At 48.1% G+C, this 19,229-nt stretch overlaps 2 protein-coding genes and 1 long non-coding RNA gene across 3 annotated transcripts in view; 1 reads left to right on the top strand and 2 right to left on the bottom strand.

The window, feature by feature from the left end:
- Positions 1-19,229, top strand: part of LOC118508184 (leucine-rich repeat neuronal protein 3-like) — a 79,244-nt gene that overhangs the window by 57,023 nt on the left and 2,992 nt on the right. The window contains 4 exon segments of the mRNA XM_036047743.1: positions 5,383-6,521; positions 9,112-9,272; positions 11,319-12,190; positions 12,193-12,355. Of these exon segments, the coding sequence (XP_035903636.1) occupies positions 5,724-6,521; positions 9,112-9,272; positions 11,319-12,190; positions 12,193-12,284 (1,923 nt within the window). The 5' untranslated portion in view covers positions 5,383-5,723 and the 3' untranslated portion in view covers positions 12,285-12,355.
- On the bottom strand, positions 2,286-3,330 carry LOC118508186. Its single transcript, XR_004905745.1, has 2 exons — positions 2,830-3,330; positions 2,286-2,669 (listed from the first exon to the last, which is right to left on the bottom strand). It is a non-coding gene; the product is annotated as an uncharacterized LOC118508186 (long non-coding RNA).
- On the bottom strand, positions 6,716-7,866 carry LOC118508185 (microfibril-associated glycoprotein 4-like). The gene has a single exon (XM_036047744.1). It carries the CDS (start codon positions 7,822-7,824, stop codon positions 6,772-6,774), a length of 1,053 nt encoding a protein of 350 aa, XP_035903637.1. The 5' UTR covers positions 7,825-7,866; the 3' UTR covers positions 6,716-6,771.

Below are 19,229 nucleotides of genomic sequence, written 5' to 3'. Positions count from 1 at the left end.
TCGCGAAAGAAATCCTGCCAATTTCTCGCTACACTCCCCACACGGGGCATCACAAGGGCAACGGAGGCTTTGATTAAAGGTGGTAGGAAATGGAAATTGGCTCTGTGTAGCCGCAGTATCGGTAAACAGAGCAAGGAAGAGAGAGAGAGGGAGGGCTGAAGTCCTTCTGACACCACGGAACAACCAACAGTGACACGTACGCCTGTGTGCCTTATCAGTGCAACGTGGCTAAGCGGTCGATTTGAATTTAAAAATCTCGTCCTCGCGCGACTTGGGTGAAAAAAAAGAAGAGGGAAAACCAATCAGTTTGCGAGTGTGTCTTCGATAAATGGTTTTGATTTACGGTGAACGCTTTGTAGAGGAAGGAAATTAATTTTAGCTTGACCTGGATGGACCGCCCTGGCCTGGAAGCCAATTAATGTACGGTTTGAAGTCATGGTTTTGAAGCAAAGGCTTGGTGCGGAGAGTTTTACTGTCCTACTTCTCTACGCTTTAAGCTTCTAGTTGAATAATTTCCTGACAAAATTGATGTCAAACTACTGTTTCGTTCTCAGTTTTACTTTACAACCTTAGAGGAACTTGGGTGTCGTATTGGTATCTTCACCACTCTTGAATCGATAAGGGTCCTACAAGTGTGAGTCAGAACGCAGAACGACCTGTTAGCTACTTGTCAAATCGATTTAAATTACAAGTCCTCGTTCCATATTGATGAACAGAGTACAATCCAACATGTCGATTTGAATTTAAATTCCACATCCAGAACTGTGCTGATGAGTCCTCAGAGTACATTCAAAAGAAGTCCATATTGCTGTCTGTAGGCAGAGGTCCTGGATCAGTATGTGGAAGTGGTCGCAATGTTTATTCACATGAATCGCTAGAACCAATAAAAGTAAGCGGACGGGTCATGTATTGAATTTTGTAACTGATTCCCACCAAAGACCGAGACTGACTTGCGGCAGTTCCTGTAAATCTATAGCTTTTAAACTTTGCCCTTTAAACCCATATGCTCTTTCCGGTAGTTGCTTATCTCCCTCGAAAACCACCTATCAGTCTCGCCGGTTCGTAAATTCCTCACTCACTGTTTATCCCAAATCTTCTGTCACGTGTCAGTGGGGCGTGTTGTTGGACACGGGCAAGGGTCACATCCGCACCCAAAATATATGTCACTTTAAATAGCAGAAATGAATCACACTCACGTCCGTGTGTCATCTTGAGGATAAATAATAGTCTCCGGTCATACCGTCTACTGGTGCATGGATTCCGACCACGAATTAAGGAGCACGGTACAAAACTCCGCAGTCCCTCCAGGGCCCTTGCCTAACGAGCAACATCCTCCGGTTGGCACGCGTGTAAGACTCCAACGACAACAAGATGGATGAAGCTTCCGTGCTGCGGTGGTGTTCTTCCATGCCCGAGAAGATAACATTCCGGAGGAAGCCTGGGGAATGTGCGCTGCAGCGCTCACCTCTCCATCAGCATCAGAGTGACAAAAGTAAATATTTTTCCACCCGCGTCCCAAGCGAGGAGAGTTCCACACACCCACCGGTCTGGAACTCTCGAGCAGTGGAATTTTTGTGTGCGTTTTTTTCCTATCTGTTTTTGGAGCAAGAAAACTGGTGCCCCCTGCTTCGTCGTGCATGCCGATCCGCCCGGTGCATCCTATGTTTTGCTCGCTTATCAAGAACATCAAGAGCTTCCCAACTTGACTCGACAGACGAGACGAGACCCGTCTTCACCGTGTGCATTCCCCACGGGACGGGTAGCTGAACGATGTCATTCCATTAATGAAGCAACCAAAGACGTGAAGTTGAAGTTCATATACACGTAGTTGGACGAGGATGACACTCACCTGCAGCGTGAACACCCAAAAACCCACCTCCCCCCCCCGACCAGCGGGAGCTGTGTAACGCATCCTCGTCACGATCGTCCTGAATAGCGTGACAGTACTAGACTTCCTGGGTACGCGTTCGCCGGCGGTATGCGTTACCGCACCTCAGGGAAAACGGAACCTCTGGTCCTCTCGTTGTTATTTTAATGAGCGTAATGGCAACCATGGTTCGCATTCATTAACACATACCTGCCGGAAAATGGAAAGTCAACGAACGGCAAGCTACCCGGGACCATTTCGCAGGAAACCAAACTTACTGTTCCTCGTTTTGGGAAGGCATTAAGTTCGAGTCGAGATCACTTACCCTTCGTTAGCTTGGAAACTTTCGCCACCCGAGCATCGTAACATACGAAGCTCAATGCAGTTTGTTTAATGTTTAAAAACTACAACTCTCTCGTCTATTTCGCGAATATTTATTACAGCTCGTCCAAAAAGGGGCAAAAAAACCTCGTCCGTTTGCTGTTGTGATTCAGCGAAACGAGCATCCATTTTCCATACTCCGCAAAATGAGCTTTCCCTCCTGGGAGAATGAGAAGCCTTTTTTCGCGCGGTGTGTGTTGCTTTCTCACCAACTTCCCTCCGGACGACCAGCAAGCCCTTGCCCCCCCGGGCAGCTGAATAATGTATTGCATGTCTCATTATCCTTCCGCACGAAAGTCAACTCCGTTGCTCCATTTCCCCCTTTCTCGCGAATGCAGAGAAAATGCAGATGCATCTTACAACTCCCCCGAGGGCGAGCAGGTGTCTGTCGGTGTCTAGCGGGTGCGGGTAGAGCTGGCAACTGAAGGAGACCCCAGGTGATGGTGAAAGAAATTCAAATAAACAATGATTCATGAATAATCTACCACACTGCCCGAGCCCGTGTATCTGTGCGCTGTGCTGTATTTGAAGGAGACGGTAAAGAAAAGTAAGACTGGTGTAAAAGCTCGTCAGGTACGTACGTTCGGCCCCGGGGCATGTAAAATCCGCACACCTCCATTCGGTCGTCACGTTGTGCTGGGGACTGATTATTTGTGTGTGTCTCCTGTGAGCTGTGCGGCTTTTTTTCCTTCGCCAAAATCGACCATTTTTCTATTTTTTTATATGTTTATTTTGTCCACCTGTGCTGATGTTACTGCGGCGGTTGCACTATGGGACTTTGATGGACAAAAATATGAATATTAGAATTCTTCAGAATGTTACGAGTACTGTAAACTACGGAATACTTCATTCAGTTATTGAGAAAAGTCCATAGTATTACCTCCGAAACTCTTCGGATGCCAAGTGGAAGCTAAATATTGGTCCAACAGATATATAGAATCCTCTAGAGTACACCAAATATGCAGTTTTGACCACAAATTCTTCCAGCCATCCCTATTGTGAATTTGGTGCTAAAGCATCGGTTGGGTAAGAGTTCCAAGACAGCCAGTTTTATTTTATTTCTCCACCAACGATCCTTCTTGTGCTGTTGTGCTTGCTGCTGTTTGTCGCTACACGGCTGCAGTGAAGAGGCGAACCACTCACATCCTAAGCAGTCGTTTACCTGATGTCATGCCGCTGCAGCAGAAAGATGCACTAAGACTATGCCGCCGCAGCAACGGTCCCAGTGTTACTGTTGGCAACGAGTCACGAAACGTGACAGTGAGCCTTTTATCCTACCTGCCGCGACCTTCCCGTGGCCGACCACCGTGTGGAGAGCCGTATTTTCGTCACTTTACTCGGTCCCATTCGGTCACAGCCAGCCGGTTTGGTACGCGCTCCCCGGCAGACACTTTTCGACGCTCTGCCGTGGGACGAGAATGGGTAAATATTGCACCGGATCACGTACGAACGTCCTCCGATCGCCGAAAAAAAAGTACAGATCCCTAAGACGACAGTTAGTGGCCGCCCGGTTGGCAGCCTGGAGGAAAATTATTAAAAATTCACCGTAACATTATTTACGTGACGCGGTAGCATCGTCCTCCGTGTCTGGGCCACGTCATCAACTACTGTGTGCAACTATTGTTTTCTGGGACGAAGGACGACCCGTTGCCTAAATGCTGCAGATAGTCCCGGTCGGTGTTGGTGGAAGTTGTGGTCGTTCCGTACTTTAATGCCAGTGCAAAAGTGCCAGATGTTCCGAATGGCTCAATCGCGGCTCGGGGCTGTCCAAACGTTTTGTTGTGGGAAGTGCGGTACCGAACGAGACATTCTGTTGACTGATTTAAAGCTACACTAGGGACCCACAGTGACGATGGGATAATGTTTTGGGGTCGATTTATAGATAAAAACAGACTGAGGATTTCAAGATATTCCACAGAATTTATGGAATACCTTCAAATGATACTTCAATCATTTGGAATCACTATTAACAGGTAAAGTAACTACTTAATGACCACTATATGTCTATTTTAACTAAGACAATCCAAATATGAGGCATTAAAGTGGCAAGAGAGGCATCTCCCAGTAATCTGATGTCCTCAAAAGACGTCGTGTTTTCTTCGCCAGTTTGCTGGACATCAGAATTCAATTTTGGGCGCTGGGCCTTAACGCCCTCATATTTTAGTTCTAAGTAGCGAAATCCATCCGGATCGGTTCCGGGAAAAGACTTCGCAAATTTAACCCAACAAACTCTAACCTCTAGTCTCCGGCTTCAACGTACCTCCCCCGGTTCCATAGCGTCCAATTCTCAAAACAAATGGTCTCTTTCTTTAGAAGGAATATCCCAGGGAGCGGTGCAAAGCAAAGAACCGAAATTCTAAAATGTCTAAATGTTACAACATCTACACACAAACACAAACACACCTCGGATCCAAAACAGCCGGAGAAAGGGTCGCCATTTTAAAGGGTCCTCCAAACAGCTGTTCTTACAAGCGAGTTAGCAGATCGTTCCGCCAAGCTGCTCTCCCCCATCGCCTTAATCACCCGACTCCACCGTAAACGGTTTAATCCGATTACGGATCACAGTCGCCTTTGCCTTTGCCCGGGTGCAATGAGCGAGAAAACCGGTGACACAAACGCAAAAACAATCTCGGAAGAAATTCTTCCCCCCGGCGGGCCGCTCTGGACGTGACAGGCACCCGGAACAGATGTCAAATCGTGCCTGTCAGTCAACGTGGTTGGCGGGGGTTGTGCCAGAACGCTCCAGCAGCGGCAGACGTCTTCTCTATTCCGCTTTACGAATGTTTTGTGCCCAGCCCCAGCAGCTAGAAGTGTCAGCCGTGTGTCGGCTTGAAATACGTCAAGGCACCCCCGCTACCCTCCCGTTTCTTCCCATCCGCCGACCGGTTTCTTCGGTCGCGTTTGGAGATGATAAAATTAATTAGTTACATTTAAATATCTAATCACCGGAATGGATAATCACGCACAAATACGCGGACTTGGATGGAAATGGAGACAGCAGTCAATGGTCCCAATTTCTGACAGCTGTGTGAGCTGTGAGCAAAGTTTTATTCCGTTAGCACACTCTCTGCTCTGCTAATGTCTGGTCCCAATTACTAACGATTCCATTTCGTTCTCTGTCTTTCGTTCTCTAGGCCGCCCGCTCGTCATGCACAGGGGCAAAAAAGATGCACGGACAAGCAGTGTTTTGATTCGGTTCGCCACGATCGCCGGGCAGACGGGAAGCGTGTCCGAATCCAACGATGACGCACTGTGTCACAGTCAAGTGGCCCGTCTCTAGCTGCGAACCAGGTCGATCCATCATCATCAACCCGATCCAGCCCGGCAAGGTTGTGTCCACGGTACGGTAGATTTAATTAGTACGAGCTCGTCATCGTCTGTGTCTTCTCCTGTGGAGAGCTGGGCTACGCGCAAACGGTTTGAAGTGACCACGGCAATTTACCCGTCAGGCGCCACACACAAACACGCACACACAATGGTTAAACTAAAGACAAGCTGTCGAATCACCTTCTACTCGACGACACTGGTGCTACTTGTGTTCTTGCAGCAGGTCTACACCTTCTGCCCCTCGATATGCACGTGCGAGGGTGATCCGAACGTGCGCACCTGGTGCATCGGGGCCGGACTCGATGTGGTACCGATCCAGCTCAACCCGGACGTGCGCTACATCAACCTCACCGCCAACCGGATCACCAACGTGCACTTTACGCTCACCTTCTACTACAAGCTGGAGGTGCTCGATCTGGCCGGCAATCGCATCGAGGCGCTCGGTTCGCGCAACTTCGACACCCAGCAAGCGCTCCGGACGCTCAACCTCAGCGATAATGCAATCGCGTCCATCCCGAAGGATGCCTTCCGCGGGCTGCAGCGGCTGCAGACGCTCAAGCTGTGCGGCAATCGGATCGAGACGATACACCCGGCTGCATTTCACGATTTGCGCAACCTGATCGAGCTGGACCTGGCGGGCAACGCGATTACCAGCCTGGAGCCGGGCACGCTGCGGCACCTGTACTCGCTCGAGGTACTGTCCTTCCAGAACAACCAGCTGCTGGAGGTACCGTACGAGCGCAATCTCGAGCATCTCGGGCAACGTTTGCAGCTGCTCGACCTATCCGTCAATCTGCTCGAGTACATTGCGAACGATAGCTTCGTGGCGTTGCGAGAGCTGCGCACGCTCCGGCTTGGTGGTAACATTCTGACCGAGCTCGATTACAGCGCCTTCCACGGGCTGAATGGGCTGAAGGCGCTGGACATCGTTGACAATAATCTTACAGTAAGTAGAACGCTCCAATTTGTTACGTTTCGTGCGATAAAGCATACGAATGCAGCAGCGTTCCCTTAAGCCCCACCCGCTCACAAGCCATGCAATTTAGTCGACTCTTGCAGTGAGGACCTTCTCCGGTCCTAAATTAATCGCCTGTCCCCCCTAACGGCATCTACTCCCAGTGGCTTCGTTCGAAATTTAAGTTCGTCTTGACCATTTCTTCTTCCATTTTTATTCAAACAAAAAGCTCATCCCCAGTTTAACACACTTCACGGATCATCATTCTTGTGTACGCCAACCCGAGATGATTCTTCTGGTAGTAGTACCAGTTGGTCAGCTTTGCATCCACACCCTCATTGTACTGAGCGTTCAAATTCGAGTAGTGACAGTTTTTGTTCCACCAAGCACCATGATACAGCACAGCGCAGTTATCGCTCTCGTTTTCATCGTTATCACGATCGAGCGTCGAAAACTTTGAATCCTTGTGGTATATCAACGAGTCCCCAGCCGTCCCAGAGTACGCACCTACCTTCTTCAACCTGTACGCGTCCTTTTCGCTGCCTATCTCAAACTCCTTGTACCGAGCGTAGATGTAGTTGCGGGAGAAATCTTCCAACTCAACCACCAGCTCGTGGGGCCGCTCCGACGTAATTCGATGCAGGTGCTCCAGTCCGATCCAAAACTCACGATCGATGCTCCCGAACCCGTCCCGATATTCCGTCCAGTTACGCTGGAAGTCCAACGAACCGTCAAAGCGTAGCTGAACCACAAGCCAACCACCACCGAACCGGGTTTGCTCGCAGTACGCCATGAACGGTTCGTCGTGCAGCGTTGGCTGGATCAGATATTTGCCCGTCTGTTTCGATGGTTCTTCCCTGCACGATCGGTACGAAAAACTCGGACGACCCGACGTAAATAAAGCCCTTGGAAGCTGTCCTTCCTTGGGTGCGATCCTTTGGATTTCCTTCCTCATCTGCTCGTGACTAGCACAGGCTGCCTGTTGGGAAAGCAGCTTACTCGATTGCGTCTGCAGGGCCGTAAGATTGTGACCTAACGCCTGACTAAGCTGGCCCAATGTCCACAGCAATCCGTCGGAAAGCGTCGCCTGGTTGGACAGCTTCTGGTCGGTTGACTCTCGATCCTCCTTCATCGCGAAATCTATCTCGATCAGTTTGTACTGAAGATATTCCAACTTGGCCGATAACAGCTCGTACCCATACCCGGTGATTGAAGAATTCGCGGCACCACTGACGACCGTTGACGTGTACAGCACGACGCTCATGCTGAGCAGGAGCACTCTGCAAACACTCATCTCGCCAAAGCTACTAAACGATTCCCGAACTAAATGTGGGACTAGTCAGATGAATGTTTCGCACTTTTATCAAACTCGACCGTCCTCGTTATCAATATCTCGGTTACGAATGTCGCAAAGATTAAATATAGCCTCAAAACAATCTGGCCCATTCTCCCACAAGCTCTCTAAGGAAGCGTGTGAATCAGCGTTTTGATACTGACGCCTCAATTACGAAAAATTTTAAGTCTAATCTAAGCCAACTTTAGCCGACATTATGTTAGTGTGTGTGTGTGTTTTTACTTTGTCTGCAACAACAAACCAACACACGGTAAATGTTTCATTGCGACACACTCACACACACACACATAACCTATACAATGTCCAATTGTTTCCGACTCCGTATCGAACCGGCGGACTTCCCTAGCTGACGGCGTTCTACAGCGAATATTTCATTAGCGTGGTTCGCACTCTCTCTCTCGCTCGTTCGGTCGGTCAAACGATTGAATGGCCTAGCCCTGAATAGTGGTTAGGACAACAAAATCACCATAAACTCTCCTTCATCCGCAAAATCCGCTCGATGATCCACCCGGAAGCCGCGTTAGTTTGGGACCCCGCTAATTCCCTCGCGCCAGGGGACCGGACCTCCGCCATATCCTTCCGCAACAAAAGCGATCCGGGTTGGACGTGGATTGTAGTGCCTCCTGCTCTATCGCGTCGCACTCGCACATAAAATATGCAAACTCATACAATTTACATAAATCATTCTCGAATAATTACTCCGCACGGTGAGCGCGCGGTCAATGGCCGGAAGGCTAGAACACGCTTCTGCTACTGCTGCTCCGTTGAAATGGTGATGATGATGATGATGTTGCTACACACAACTGAACTGGTCTGCTACTCGCAGGCCTCCAATGTGTGTGTGTGCTTGTGTCGGACGCCGCAAAACAGAAACAATACATTTGCCCACACAAAGTCATCGCATCGACTGGTGGTGGTTTTAGGTTATGTGACGGTGTTCCGCCACGTTTTCCTCCGGCACACAGCTTATCGGGGACCTATAACCCGGACTCTGCACTCCCCGCACCCGGCGATGCTCCACACCTTGCGTCGGGGCGTGTGGGACTGAATGTTTAATTAATTAATAATTTATAGAATGAGTGATTTCACTCCCGGCGCGCATCCACACGACACGCAATCGCATTAAGGTCCGCTGCATTCGTACGCTGCATCCTCATGAACTTCAGCAACAGACACACACACACACAGCCGCATCTGACCTTTCCGGTGTTTCCTCCACGTTCACAGGTTGTGCCAACACAGCAATTATCAAAATTGTGTAATTTAACATATTTATCATTGAGCGGCAACTACTTCGAAAGGCTGCCGGCGGTCGCGTTTCTCAACCTGTTCCAGCTCCAGCAACTTCACCTTAACCGGCTCGATCGGCTGCAGCGCATCGATGTGAGGTAAGTACCGGCGGAGAAACGCGGAGCTCACGAGGGGCTCGCACGCTTTAGGCAAATGAAGATGTAACGGTTCTGTGTTCGGGGGTTTGAATTTTAATTACATTCGCACTCGGAGCCCTTGAGGGCGTTTGTGCGGGACACACGGCGGTCACATTATCATGACCACAGCACAACAGTCGCTTTTTCCCAAGCTTTTTCCCAACATCACTCTGGCGCTGGTGACAGCGCCCTTTTCCACAAAAGATCCAAGCGTTGAAGCACACACACACACTCAAGTCACTTTCATTAAATTACAACCCACCCATAGAGATATCCCCAACATCCAACTCGCTCTCCCTCTGCGGCAAGGACAAAGCCACCAAGACGTGGAGGACGCAACGATGACGTGTACACACGCATACGGTACACGTCCTCGCTTTCGGAACCGGGCAACCCCTGAAGGAAGATTTTAATCTCCACTGTCACACGGCTGACGTTGATGAGTGGATGTGTCCCGGATGTATCTTCCCGCTGGATGGCCCGCTCCAGGATCGTAAAAAAGAAGAGCCACACACACACACGATTGCATCCACTGTCAGAATTGCCCGGGAGGCTGTCCTTGTTGCAAGCGCACCCGATTGGGGACGGTTGGCTGGCGCGATAAGCCCGACAAGTGCGTACACGGCGAAGACACACTACGATTGAGGTGTTGCTTTGTCCGGGAGCGTAGGCTCGTAATATGCGTGCCTTTATCTTGCTCGGGCCAGATACACTGGTCCCGACTTTTAATAGCGGTGGCCACAAATGAGAGACTGCCGATGAAGTTTACCGTTCTGTTTGGTATGGTGTGGCGCACCAGGAAAATCAAACACAGCGACGCGTGACGGTGACATGGATGATTAATTAATTTTTGGGGTTTCATAAGAAATCGGTCCTATCTCAACACAAGCTTGCAAGGCACTCAGGTTTTAAGTTTATTTTATTTTGTTCCTATTTTTTCCTGTGGACTAGTTATCCTAGTTCTTCAAACTTCATAGTTCAGGAAAACGTCAACAGCATGTAGCAATTACTACAAAACTGCGCTAATCTCTCGCTCCAATCTTGTCCCACTCGACGTCCGTCGAAAGGACACAAACACACACACGCTCGACGCCATCCCCAAAACGGACAACTCGGCGAACAGCACAGCTACATTGTCTAAATCCTGGGCAGCCCAGATCATCCTTAGCAGAAGGATCCGGACGCTAGCCAGCAAGCAGTCGCAAGCTGCCATCACACCAAACCGTCCGAACCAAAACCTCGCATAAATACCGTCAGGGCTTAACGGTGACACGCGTTCGTCCGGGCTGTAATGGAACAGATTGGAACCAGACGAAAGCCGTGTGCAGCTGTGCTCAAGTGCCTGTAGGCCTTCGACCAGACGACGACAATGCTAGACGACGGTGCTATCTCGTACCGGCCGAACGTGCGCATTTTGCAACATGCTTTGAAGTTGGACTAGAACAATGATGCACTTTGGATATGTGTGTCAATTAAAGTCTTGGACATTAGGATTTATTTTGCAAATGTTGGTTAGAAATCCAGCATTTTCGTTTTGTTTTAATCAATCATCCACAAATAATATGGACCTCTTTCTCGTGATGCTAAACAAGCATTCATCTAAATTAATATGATGAGGGAAGAGAACTCCTTGAAATTGACTGCTACACACATAAGTTTAGAATCTTTGTTTTTTCCAAGAGTTCCGTCGAAATCGCACACCTGTCCCGAACATCCAGAACATGAAAACCCAATTTCGAGGGAAAACTTTTCTCCCGTGTGTCGTTCAATTCGTTCGGAAAAGCCCCGAAAACCACAAGTCCATCACAAGCCGTGTAGCACGGATGCTGGAAGTGATTAGATCCCGAAACGGTCAACTAGATGTATCATCCTGCCCGAGCACACCATCGTACATCTTCATTTGTGTCAGATCCGTCGGGGGCCACTCGGATTGACCCGAATATCCGGCCCCTCAGTGTGGGATGGGACAATAAATCACCCTGTTCTCATTCCCTCACCTTTTTACAGGGCGTTCGTGGACAATGCGAACCTGCGGATTCTCACCCTGGACGATAATCCATCATTTGCGAGCTTACCGCTGCGACTGTTTCACAGCAATCCGAACCTGGTGGAGATTTCGATGCGGCGCAACGCGTTGATCCGCCTCGATGCAGTGCACTTCCCGCTGGACCGGTTACATCGGCTCCAGCTCGGTGGCAATCCGCTCGTGTGCAACTGCTCCCTGCTGTGGCTGTGGCGGCTTACGACCGGGTACGGTTTGCACGAGGCCGACTTTCGGTTGATTGTGCCGGCGGCGGCAGCCGCAGCCGCGCTCATCACGGCGGCCCAACCTGGACCGGCGGTGCAGGAAGCGGAGACGCACCACAGCGGGCCGCTGTACGTGGATCGGGACGAGATCGGATGTGATCGATACGAGGACGGGCGTCGAACGCGACACCTGCTGCGTGCGATGACGGAGAGCGATATCGACTGTCCGACCCATCTCGTGACGGTCATCAGTGCGGTGCTGAGCATACTGCTCGTCCTTGCCACCGGTGCCAGTGTGCTGTACGTGTTGCGGTTATCGAGACGCCGCAAGCAGCTGCTCGCCGACGATGACGATCCACGGCGTCGGTCCGGTGTTACCGAGCTGATCGTACCCCATCCGCAGAAGGTGGACAAGCTGGAGCTGGAGCGGTACCTCGCGCAGCAACAGTCGCTCGTGCACGAGTACCGGACGTTACGAGCGCCCTGGGAGCTTCCACTGCCGGTGAAGGAGGACCTGAAGTATGGTAGTGTGGCGGCAACGGGGCGAGATCTCGGCTCCGGCAATGGACCGGCTGCGGCTCCTACCACCGACCACTACGAGTCGCTCGACTACTACCAGCACCAACACCAACAGCAGCAGCAGAAGCGAACTCTATCCCGTCCCCACATCGTTTTCGTATGACTCTAGACCGGCCGACGTCACCGGAGCTACTGCACTGGGCGTAGGAGCACCAGCAGCGTTACGCCGTTGCTGGAATTCGAAAGCGCCGTGTAAAAATTCTCCCCAACCATCCAAGGTGAGTTGTACATACATGACACACCCATCAAGACACACCATTCCTCTTCGGTGATAAATAGAAGCGTCCTCTCACTCACACGCTTAAGTAGGCAATCTTTTGGCAGGTGATGCAGATCAATATCTGTACTTGAATCATTTTTGTCATGCAGGCGGATAGACACAGTTGGTGTGGTGTGTTGTCTTTTGACTTGTCAATTAGAGCACTTGGACTATTTCAGGGCGATAGCTTAACTCCCGAGCAATTGCTTATGCTACAAGGCTCTGGAGAGCTCTAGCCTGGATCTTCGTTATGAGATTTTACAATCTCGAGCTCAAGAGTTCATATGAGCACGTCCACATAGTCTTATTCTTCTTCCTTGCACTTTCTTGGAGCACTTCTTAAAAACATGGCCTGGTCTAAAATCAGTTTCCTGGAAACACGGTCCATGGCTGCACTCCTCCACTCCCGGCTGAATCCGATCCGATCCTTCAGGTCTGACTTCACTTGATCCAGCCAACGAGTTTGCTATGCTCCTCCATTCCTCGTGTCCGAACGGGTCACTGTAGAGAACCTTCCTGGTAGGGCATAAGTGTCCACAAGGTCCTATCTTTGTATGACTATATATTCCTGAAGAACATGATAACTTCTGATTGGTAATTGAAGTTCAATAACTATTTAACTGTCGATGTGTATTGCTAGGCTAGGATATACTAGGACGAGGATTAATTTTGAAGGACGTGATTCAGACTGAAAGATTCTAATCTTTGAAGTTATCATATGATTCTAAAATAAAGTCTAAATGCTGCTCCTTCCGATGGCCATTTTGAATCATTTATTTATAGAGGCTTAGAGACCTCATTCGCTTCTTTGCTTTCGATGGATCAGGTGTGAATTCTGATAAAAATCTGTTCCAGATAGATCCCCTAGAACTGCCTGCTGTAGCCCCAAAGCGTCCTACAATGCAAGAAAATTATGTCACACTAATTGCATTGCTAATAAAACACATTGTCCACTTGGCAAAAGAAACGTCCTGGTCATGACCATTGTCGATAATCCTTGTCGCCCGGTGTGAATAGGCAACGTGAGTCGCATCTTTCAAACAAACGCTTCAGCAGCACATCAAGCAAATGGGTCCACCATTGTCACATACTTAGGTGCCACCTTCTTATGCCCCGGGGCGAGATGAATAGCATATTTGCGGGAGAAATGAAACATCTTCCTGGTCATGCCCAGAGCAAGCTCACCAACATATTCCGCCCGCTCGGTTTTGAGTTATTGGGATCGAAAAGAAGGCAAGCGCTTCGGCAAGTTCTCGGAACACGGGAGGCTCAGGGCTGGTGACTTTCGCCGAACCGCACCCCCAACCAGTCAACCTAATAAGTAGCTCTGCTCTGCTTGCACGGCTACTATAGCGGGTGCCCTTTGTATGACGATAAATCTTCCGGCAAATGGACCCAAACCGGGGTCTGACCGTGATGAGGTGTCCCGTGTCCCAGGGTGTTCCGTATAATGCGTAGCCCCGTCCTCCGCCAACCGCCCCTGGTCCGTCCCCTTACATCTTAATAAATATGTAACGACTTGAATGTATCTTTTATTTACTCGCTTTTCGCATTTCACTGTCACGTCCCGGCACCTGGTTGGCTGGGCTGGCGAGGTAAAGATTGGCGACGGCCAAAGATTACTACTTCTGCTGTGTGTGTGGCGGACCAGCAGCAACGAAAAAAAAAGGTGCGTTTCGTTTTTATTATGAACTACGACGTCGCAAGGCGTGCAGGAAATGAAAGCGAACGGAAATTTGTTTCATCGCCACCTTTACTGCGACGACGGCTCGTTTACATGGCCATTCTTCCCACCCCCGCCCCCCCCCCCCCCCCCCGCAACTGAGCGCGCACAGGTGATTGAAACTTCATTTTCTTCTTTGCCTTAAAGCTTGACTTGAAGCTTCTCTTGAAGAAGGAGAAGCAGGCAGGCACAACAAAAAAACTGGAACCCCCGAGAAAAAAGAGAAGAAATTTCGGTTTATTCTGCTGAATTGAAAAGCATTTCATTTTCCTTTCTCCCTCGGCGCAAAAAGGTGTATTACTTCCGGATTTTTGCACAATATTCCAGACCTTTTTTGTGTGTGTGAATGTGCTTGATGCTGAGAAGCCTAAGAAGGATCTGAGCACACAAAGAGATGGACAACCGGCCGAACCTAAAGCCGAGGTTCGGTGCGGACCCAGAAAAGCGGTAAAATCTGAGCCTTATTTGAATGGAAAGTAATGTATACAGATGTTTCGCAAGCGGGACAGAGCAAGTTGGCGAAACTTCATTTGCCCACCCAGGTTTGTTAGTTGCCGGTACTGTTATTGGGGGGAAAAAGGGGGGAGGGGGGGATGTGGTTAGGGAGATGGTGCTGGAGGATAATCTTTTGATTTGTGGTTTGTTAAGCTCTGACTGGAAGTTAGTTGGCTGCAGCGTGCAGTTTTTGGCGGAAGTTTGGTGAATCTTGGCGAAACTCTTTTTGAAGGCCTAGAGCAGTGTTGAGTGTTGGATTGGAGTTATCATTTAATGCCTCGGTGCTATTTTGGGCTTATGATCAAGACTGTAGTGAGCTCAACAAGTGCTCTGAATGTATATGCGATCCTGATCCATGGCTCAGATATTGAAGTCACAGAGCTGAAGTTGAACTTTGGACCATTGAATAAACTGAGCTCTTCAAGCCTTAACGTCTCATTGATTAACGAATATAAGCAAAAGTCTTATGACATCTGACAACTCCAAAACTAGGCCATTCGCCATTTTGTTCTCAGAAAATCTCCACTCTCGCGCTGCTAATGAATTACACCAAACAAGTGATGATAAAATCATAATCTCTTTTGTTAATGAGCACACGGCCGTAGAATAGCAATGCGCAAGACCAAACTATAATTACTTCCAAGTGCGATGTTTATTTCTCGATAACCCTCCGAGAATCATAATCACACAATAAGCGCGGCCACTTGGCTACCGCTGGATAATTGTCTTCCCATTAGCACTCACCGGAAAGAACACACACGCACACCCGAATGCGCAATCATTGGAAGATCATCCCGCGTCCGGATTCTTGGTACAGGGAAATGGTCCAACGCCAAGGCACGCACCAGCAGCCTATTGCGCCCGAAATTAGTATCGCTCTAATTCAATAACACATCATCGACACACATGGACCGAATCGATCGAACTAACCTTAACCCGAATATCACACACAGCGGTCCACCATCTCCAAGTCCACGCTTGGATCAATTTTCCGGGAGTTTATCCGTGTAACGCAGCAGCTCGCCAGCACGTGCGAACTGATCTTTCTACCGCTCATTAGAGACGGTCCCCCGACCAAACGACCAAAGGAAAAAAAATGGACAGGAAAATGGGAAACAACAGCTCCCGGGTTGCCTAGGATAGCTTTCATCTTTTGTCTTCCGCTTGCCAGCCACACATCCGGGACGAAATCGGCCATCGCCGTGGAAACCAATCGATATCCCCGGGAGCCCCAACGGTGCCGACTCTCAGGGCTCTCTCATCCCCCGAGCTGGCGATGGTGCGAGGAATCGAAACCACCAACGCTGTCCGTCTGTTTTGTTTTTACTGATGGCTCTGCTCTGCCTTTTTTTCTTCTTGTTCGATCCACTTTTTTCCTAATACATCGTTTGTCTTCGTTTTTGGCGCTCCATCTCCAGTCCAGGTTCCTGCAGTCCATTTGCGCCGAAAACGACTCATTCGGTTGGAAAAGACATCGTTTGAATTATTTATCATCGTGGCCTCCATTTTTCCAATAGCTTCCACCGAGCCTATCAGAATCGGGGAACGTTCAGAACTTCCTTTTTATCCCCGGTGTGTGCGATTTCTTCTGGGAAAAAGAGTCCACGACAGAATGAGCCGCTACAGTAGATAGCATTTTGTCGATGAGCAGGCTGGCTCTGATGCCCATTTCCTGTCAATCGACTACTGCTGCTATTACCGGAACCCGGAACGCCATTTTCATATATGCGGATCGGATGGTTCTATTTTACTTTTCGGAGCGAAAGGGAGCAGAAAAACAAAAACCCACCGGAACCTGGATAAGAATTAGCTCAGTAGCGATTTTACCGGAAGGTATCGTTGCCAGCTTTGTCGTAAAGTAGTAATGCTCTTTATGATATAAATCTTTACTCTCTGATGGGTCATAAATTATTGGCTGACGCTTGTTTTTTGTATTATTTTCTTTGCTGACGATATACAGGAAAGCTAAATGGAAGAGGATCATTTTTTAAGGTTCGATTTTAGTCTGTTTACCGTGGGCATGGGATCTTTTAAAAGACTCCGTTAAATGTTCAACAGAGTCTCCTCAATTTTACTATAAATTCATACAAAATAGATATTCATTTGGGAGGCATGGGCGGTAGATGCAACAGCGGCGCCGGTCTTCACAAGACAAGGCCAGGGTTCAAAACTCATATGAGCCATTCCCCCCGTAGTTAGGACTTGACTAGCCAACTATGCGTTATCAACAAGTCTAGTAAGCCAGAAATGGCAGGCATGACCTAAGAGGTCGTTAGGCCAGGCTGAAGAAGATAGTATTTGCTAAGATATGGTTCTGAAGCTAAAATCAAGCGAAGCTGTCTTTGACGTATTAAAATCTGGTTCTATTAATAGCCACTTCTTGATAACTGATGGCTCTAGGACTTACAAAATTCACTATAGAACTTCAACTAATGATCAAAATAAGAGGCTATAAAATCATGTTGCTTACCATGTTTACAAAGTTAAGGAACTTCAAGATACTCGTCCAGATATATCTCTCATTAAAGTCATTTAAGTGCCCATTAAATATTGTACCAATCGTGCCATCGAGCTAGCACATACAAGAAGGAACAACTCAATGTTCCTTAAATCAGGTTCTTACCTGTTTGATAAACTAAATTTAAAGCAACGATTGAAAGTAATCGCTTCTACTTCCTCGAGAGATCTAGGAATGCATATGGAGTTCCATTTGGGATTCTATAGTCGGTCCTGACTTGTGAAATCCAGCACCGCTAACGCCCTGTGCAGCAATCACTCAGCAGATCACTTGATTGATAGCAATTCACCTAAAAACATTGAAAACTTGGGAATATTGTATGCAGAAAATATTGGAGGCTCCAGTTCCAAGATATCCAGGTCTCGTGCCTGAGGACAAAATTTTGCGAAAAATTAAAAAAAAAAGCAAGCATTAGACACAGTCCCCGGGCCGGTGGAGTAGGCCACGAAAGCACCGGTCTCTATACGGCAGAACCGAGTTCAAATCCCATCCGGACTGTTCCCCCGTAGCGAGGACTAATTATTCAACTACGAAGTATCATTAACCCTAGTAAGCCTGAAATGGCAGGCATGACTTAAGAAGTCGTTAAGCCAAGAAGTGAAAGAAAGACAAAGTCAAGTGGTAAGGCTTTTAATGAGAAATTTTAAAACGGATTTGAATGAAGCAGGAACAAATTTTACTTTGCCAACAAGCTACTCAAAAATTTGTTTGCCACTATTGGACGAGTTAGCTGTGTATATCACGTGGCTCGGTAGAAATTGAACACAGATATAGAATAATATAACTTCCAAAACTAATATTAAGAAATATCATTGCAAAAACTTTATGATTAAACATCCAATAATGAACAATTCGAATGGTTAAATATTGTTACCGCTATGAGGAACACACTCACACACACACAAATCAGCCATCCCAAAAAGCGCAGGACAAAGTTTTCACAATGAAAATTAAATGCCCCCAACCCAACCGACCTTCCGCTTTTTTTTGGGGGGGGGTTTTTTTTTGTCAAAAACTACAATCCCGAAGTTGCGCCAAATTCCAAGACGCTAGCCAAGAAGCAGAAGTTAATGAAATGGCGATTTATCCTTTCCCCCTCCCCGAATCAAACGCAAACAGAAGCGTTGGAAACCGAAATGGACCGGCCCGGGCCCTTTCTCCACAAATGGTCCAATATTGACTCGAGGAGCCACAACCGCACAACCTCCAATCGATCGAACCGAACCGTTCCCAAGCGCCGTGCCCCGTTGATTCCACGTGTTCGATCTTTGGCGTGAAGAAATCTGATGACGCGATTCCCTTGCTTTGCGGTACGGATGCTCCGGCTGCGACTAGAAACAAAAAAACCGCTGTTAAAGCCAAACCCGGGAAGGAAAAATCCGGCCCAGCACCTGCCGGATGCAAAGCAAAGGGACGGACGAGAATGATAATTTAATTTCGATTTAGCATTCTCGCACTCCCACCCGTGGCGCAGGACACACGAACAGACGAACACACAAACAGGGCAGGATTCAATGGGGAAAAAGGATTCGACACCCCTTTTTTGCTGCTGCTACTGCTGCTGCCGTTGTCGTCGTCAGTCTTCGGTGCACCAGCTGTTACTGCAGTGTCGATGTTCTTCCGGATGTTTTTCCGTCCGCTTTTCCAATTCCTTTTCGGACACAGAATGCTGCTGTCCTTTGCCGGGCAGGGCTTTAATGTTGAGCAATTTGGTGCAGGAAGATTTTGTCGCTGATTTTTTTTGTTTGGTCCACTTTAGTATCTCGCTTGTTGGCCATTTGGCAGGAATGGAACCTAAACTGAGAGTTAGTTATCAAATAAGTGCATGATACTAGAAATTTCTCAAGTTCGTATATTTTTGTATTAACTTTAATTTAAACTGCGTGATACATGTTTGGTTTTCAAATCAGAACTTTATATTTTTTTAGAAAAATTTCGTTCATTTTAAATATTTTTCACCCCTAATTTTGATGTTAAATTGCACTTGGAGAAAGGAAATATTATACAGATTATAATTAAAATAAAAACTTTTCCACTAAAAAATAAATCACTCAGTATTAATTAAATTAATTCAAACTTTTCATGAACTTGAAAACT

Source organism: Anopheles stephensi, chromosome 2 (genome assembly GCF_013141755.1).
Source record: "Anopheles stephensi strain Indian chromosome 2, UCI_ANSTEP_V1.0, whole genome shotgun sequence".
NCBI lineage: Eukaryota > Metazoa > Arthropoda > Insecta > Diptera > Culicidae > Anopheles > Anopheles stephensi.
This window is presented reverse-complemented; position numbering and strand designations above follow the sequence as displayed.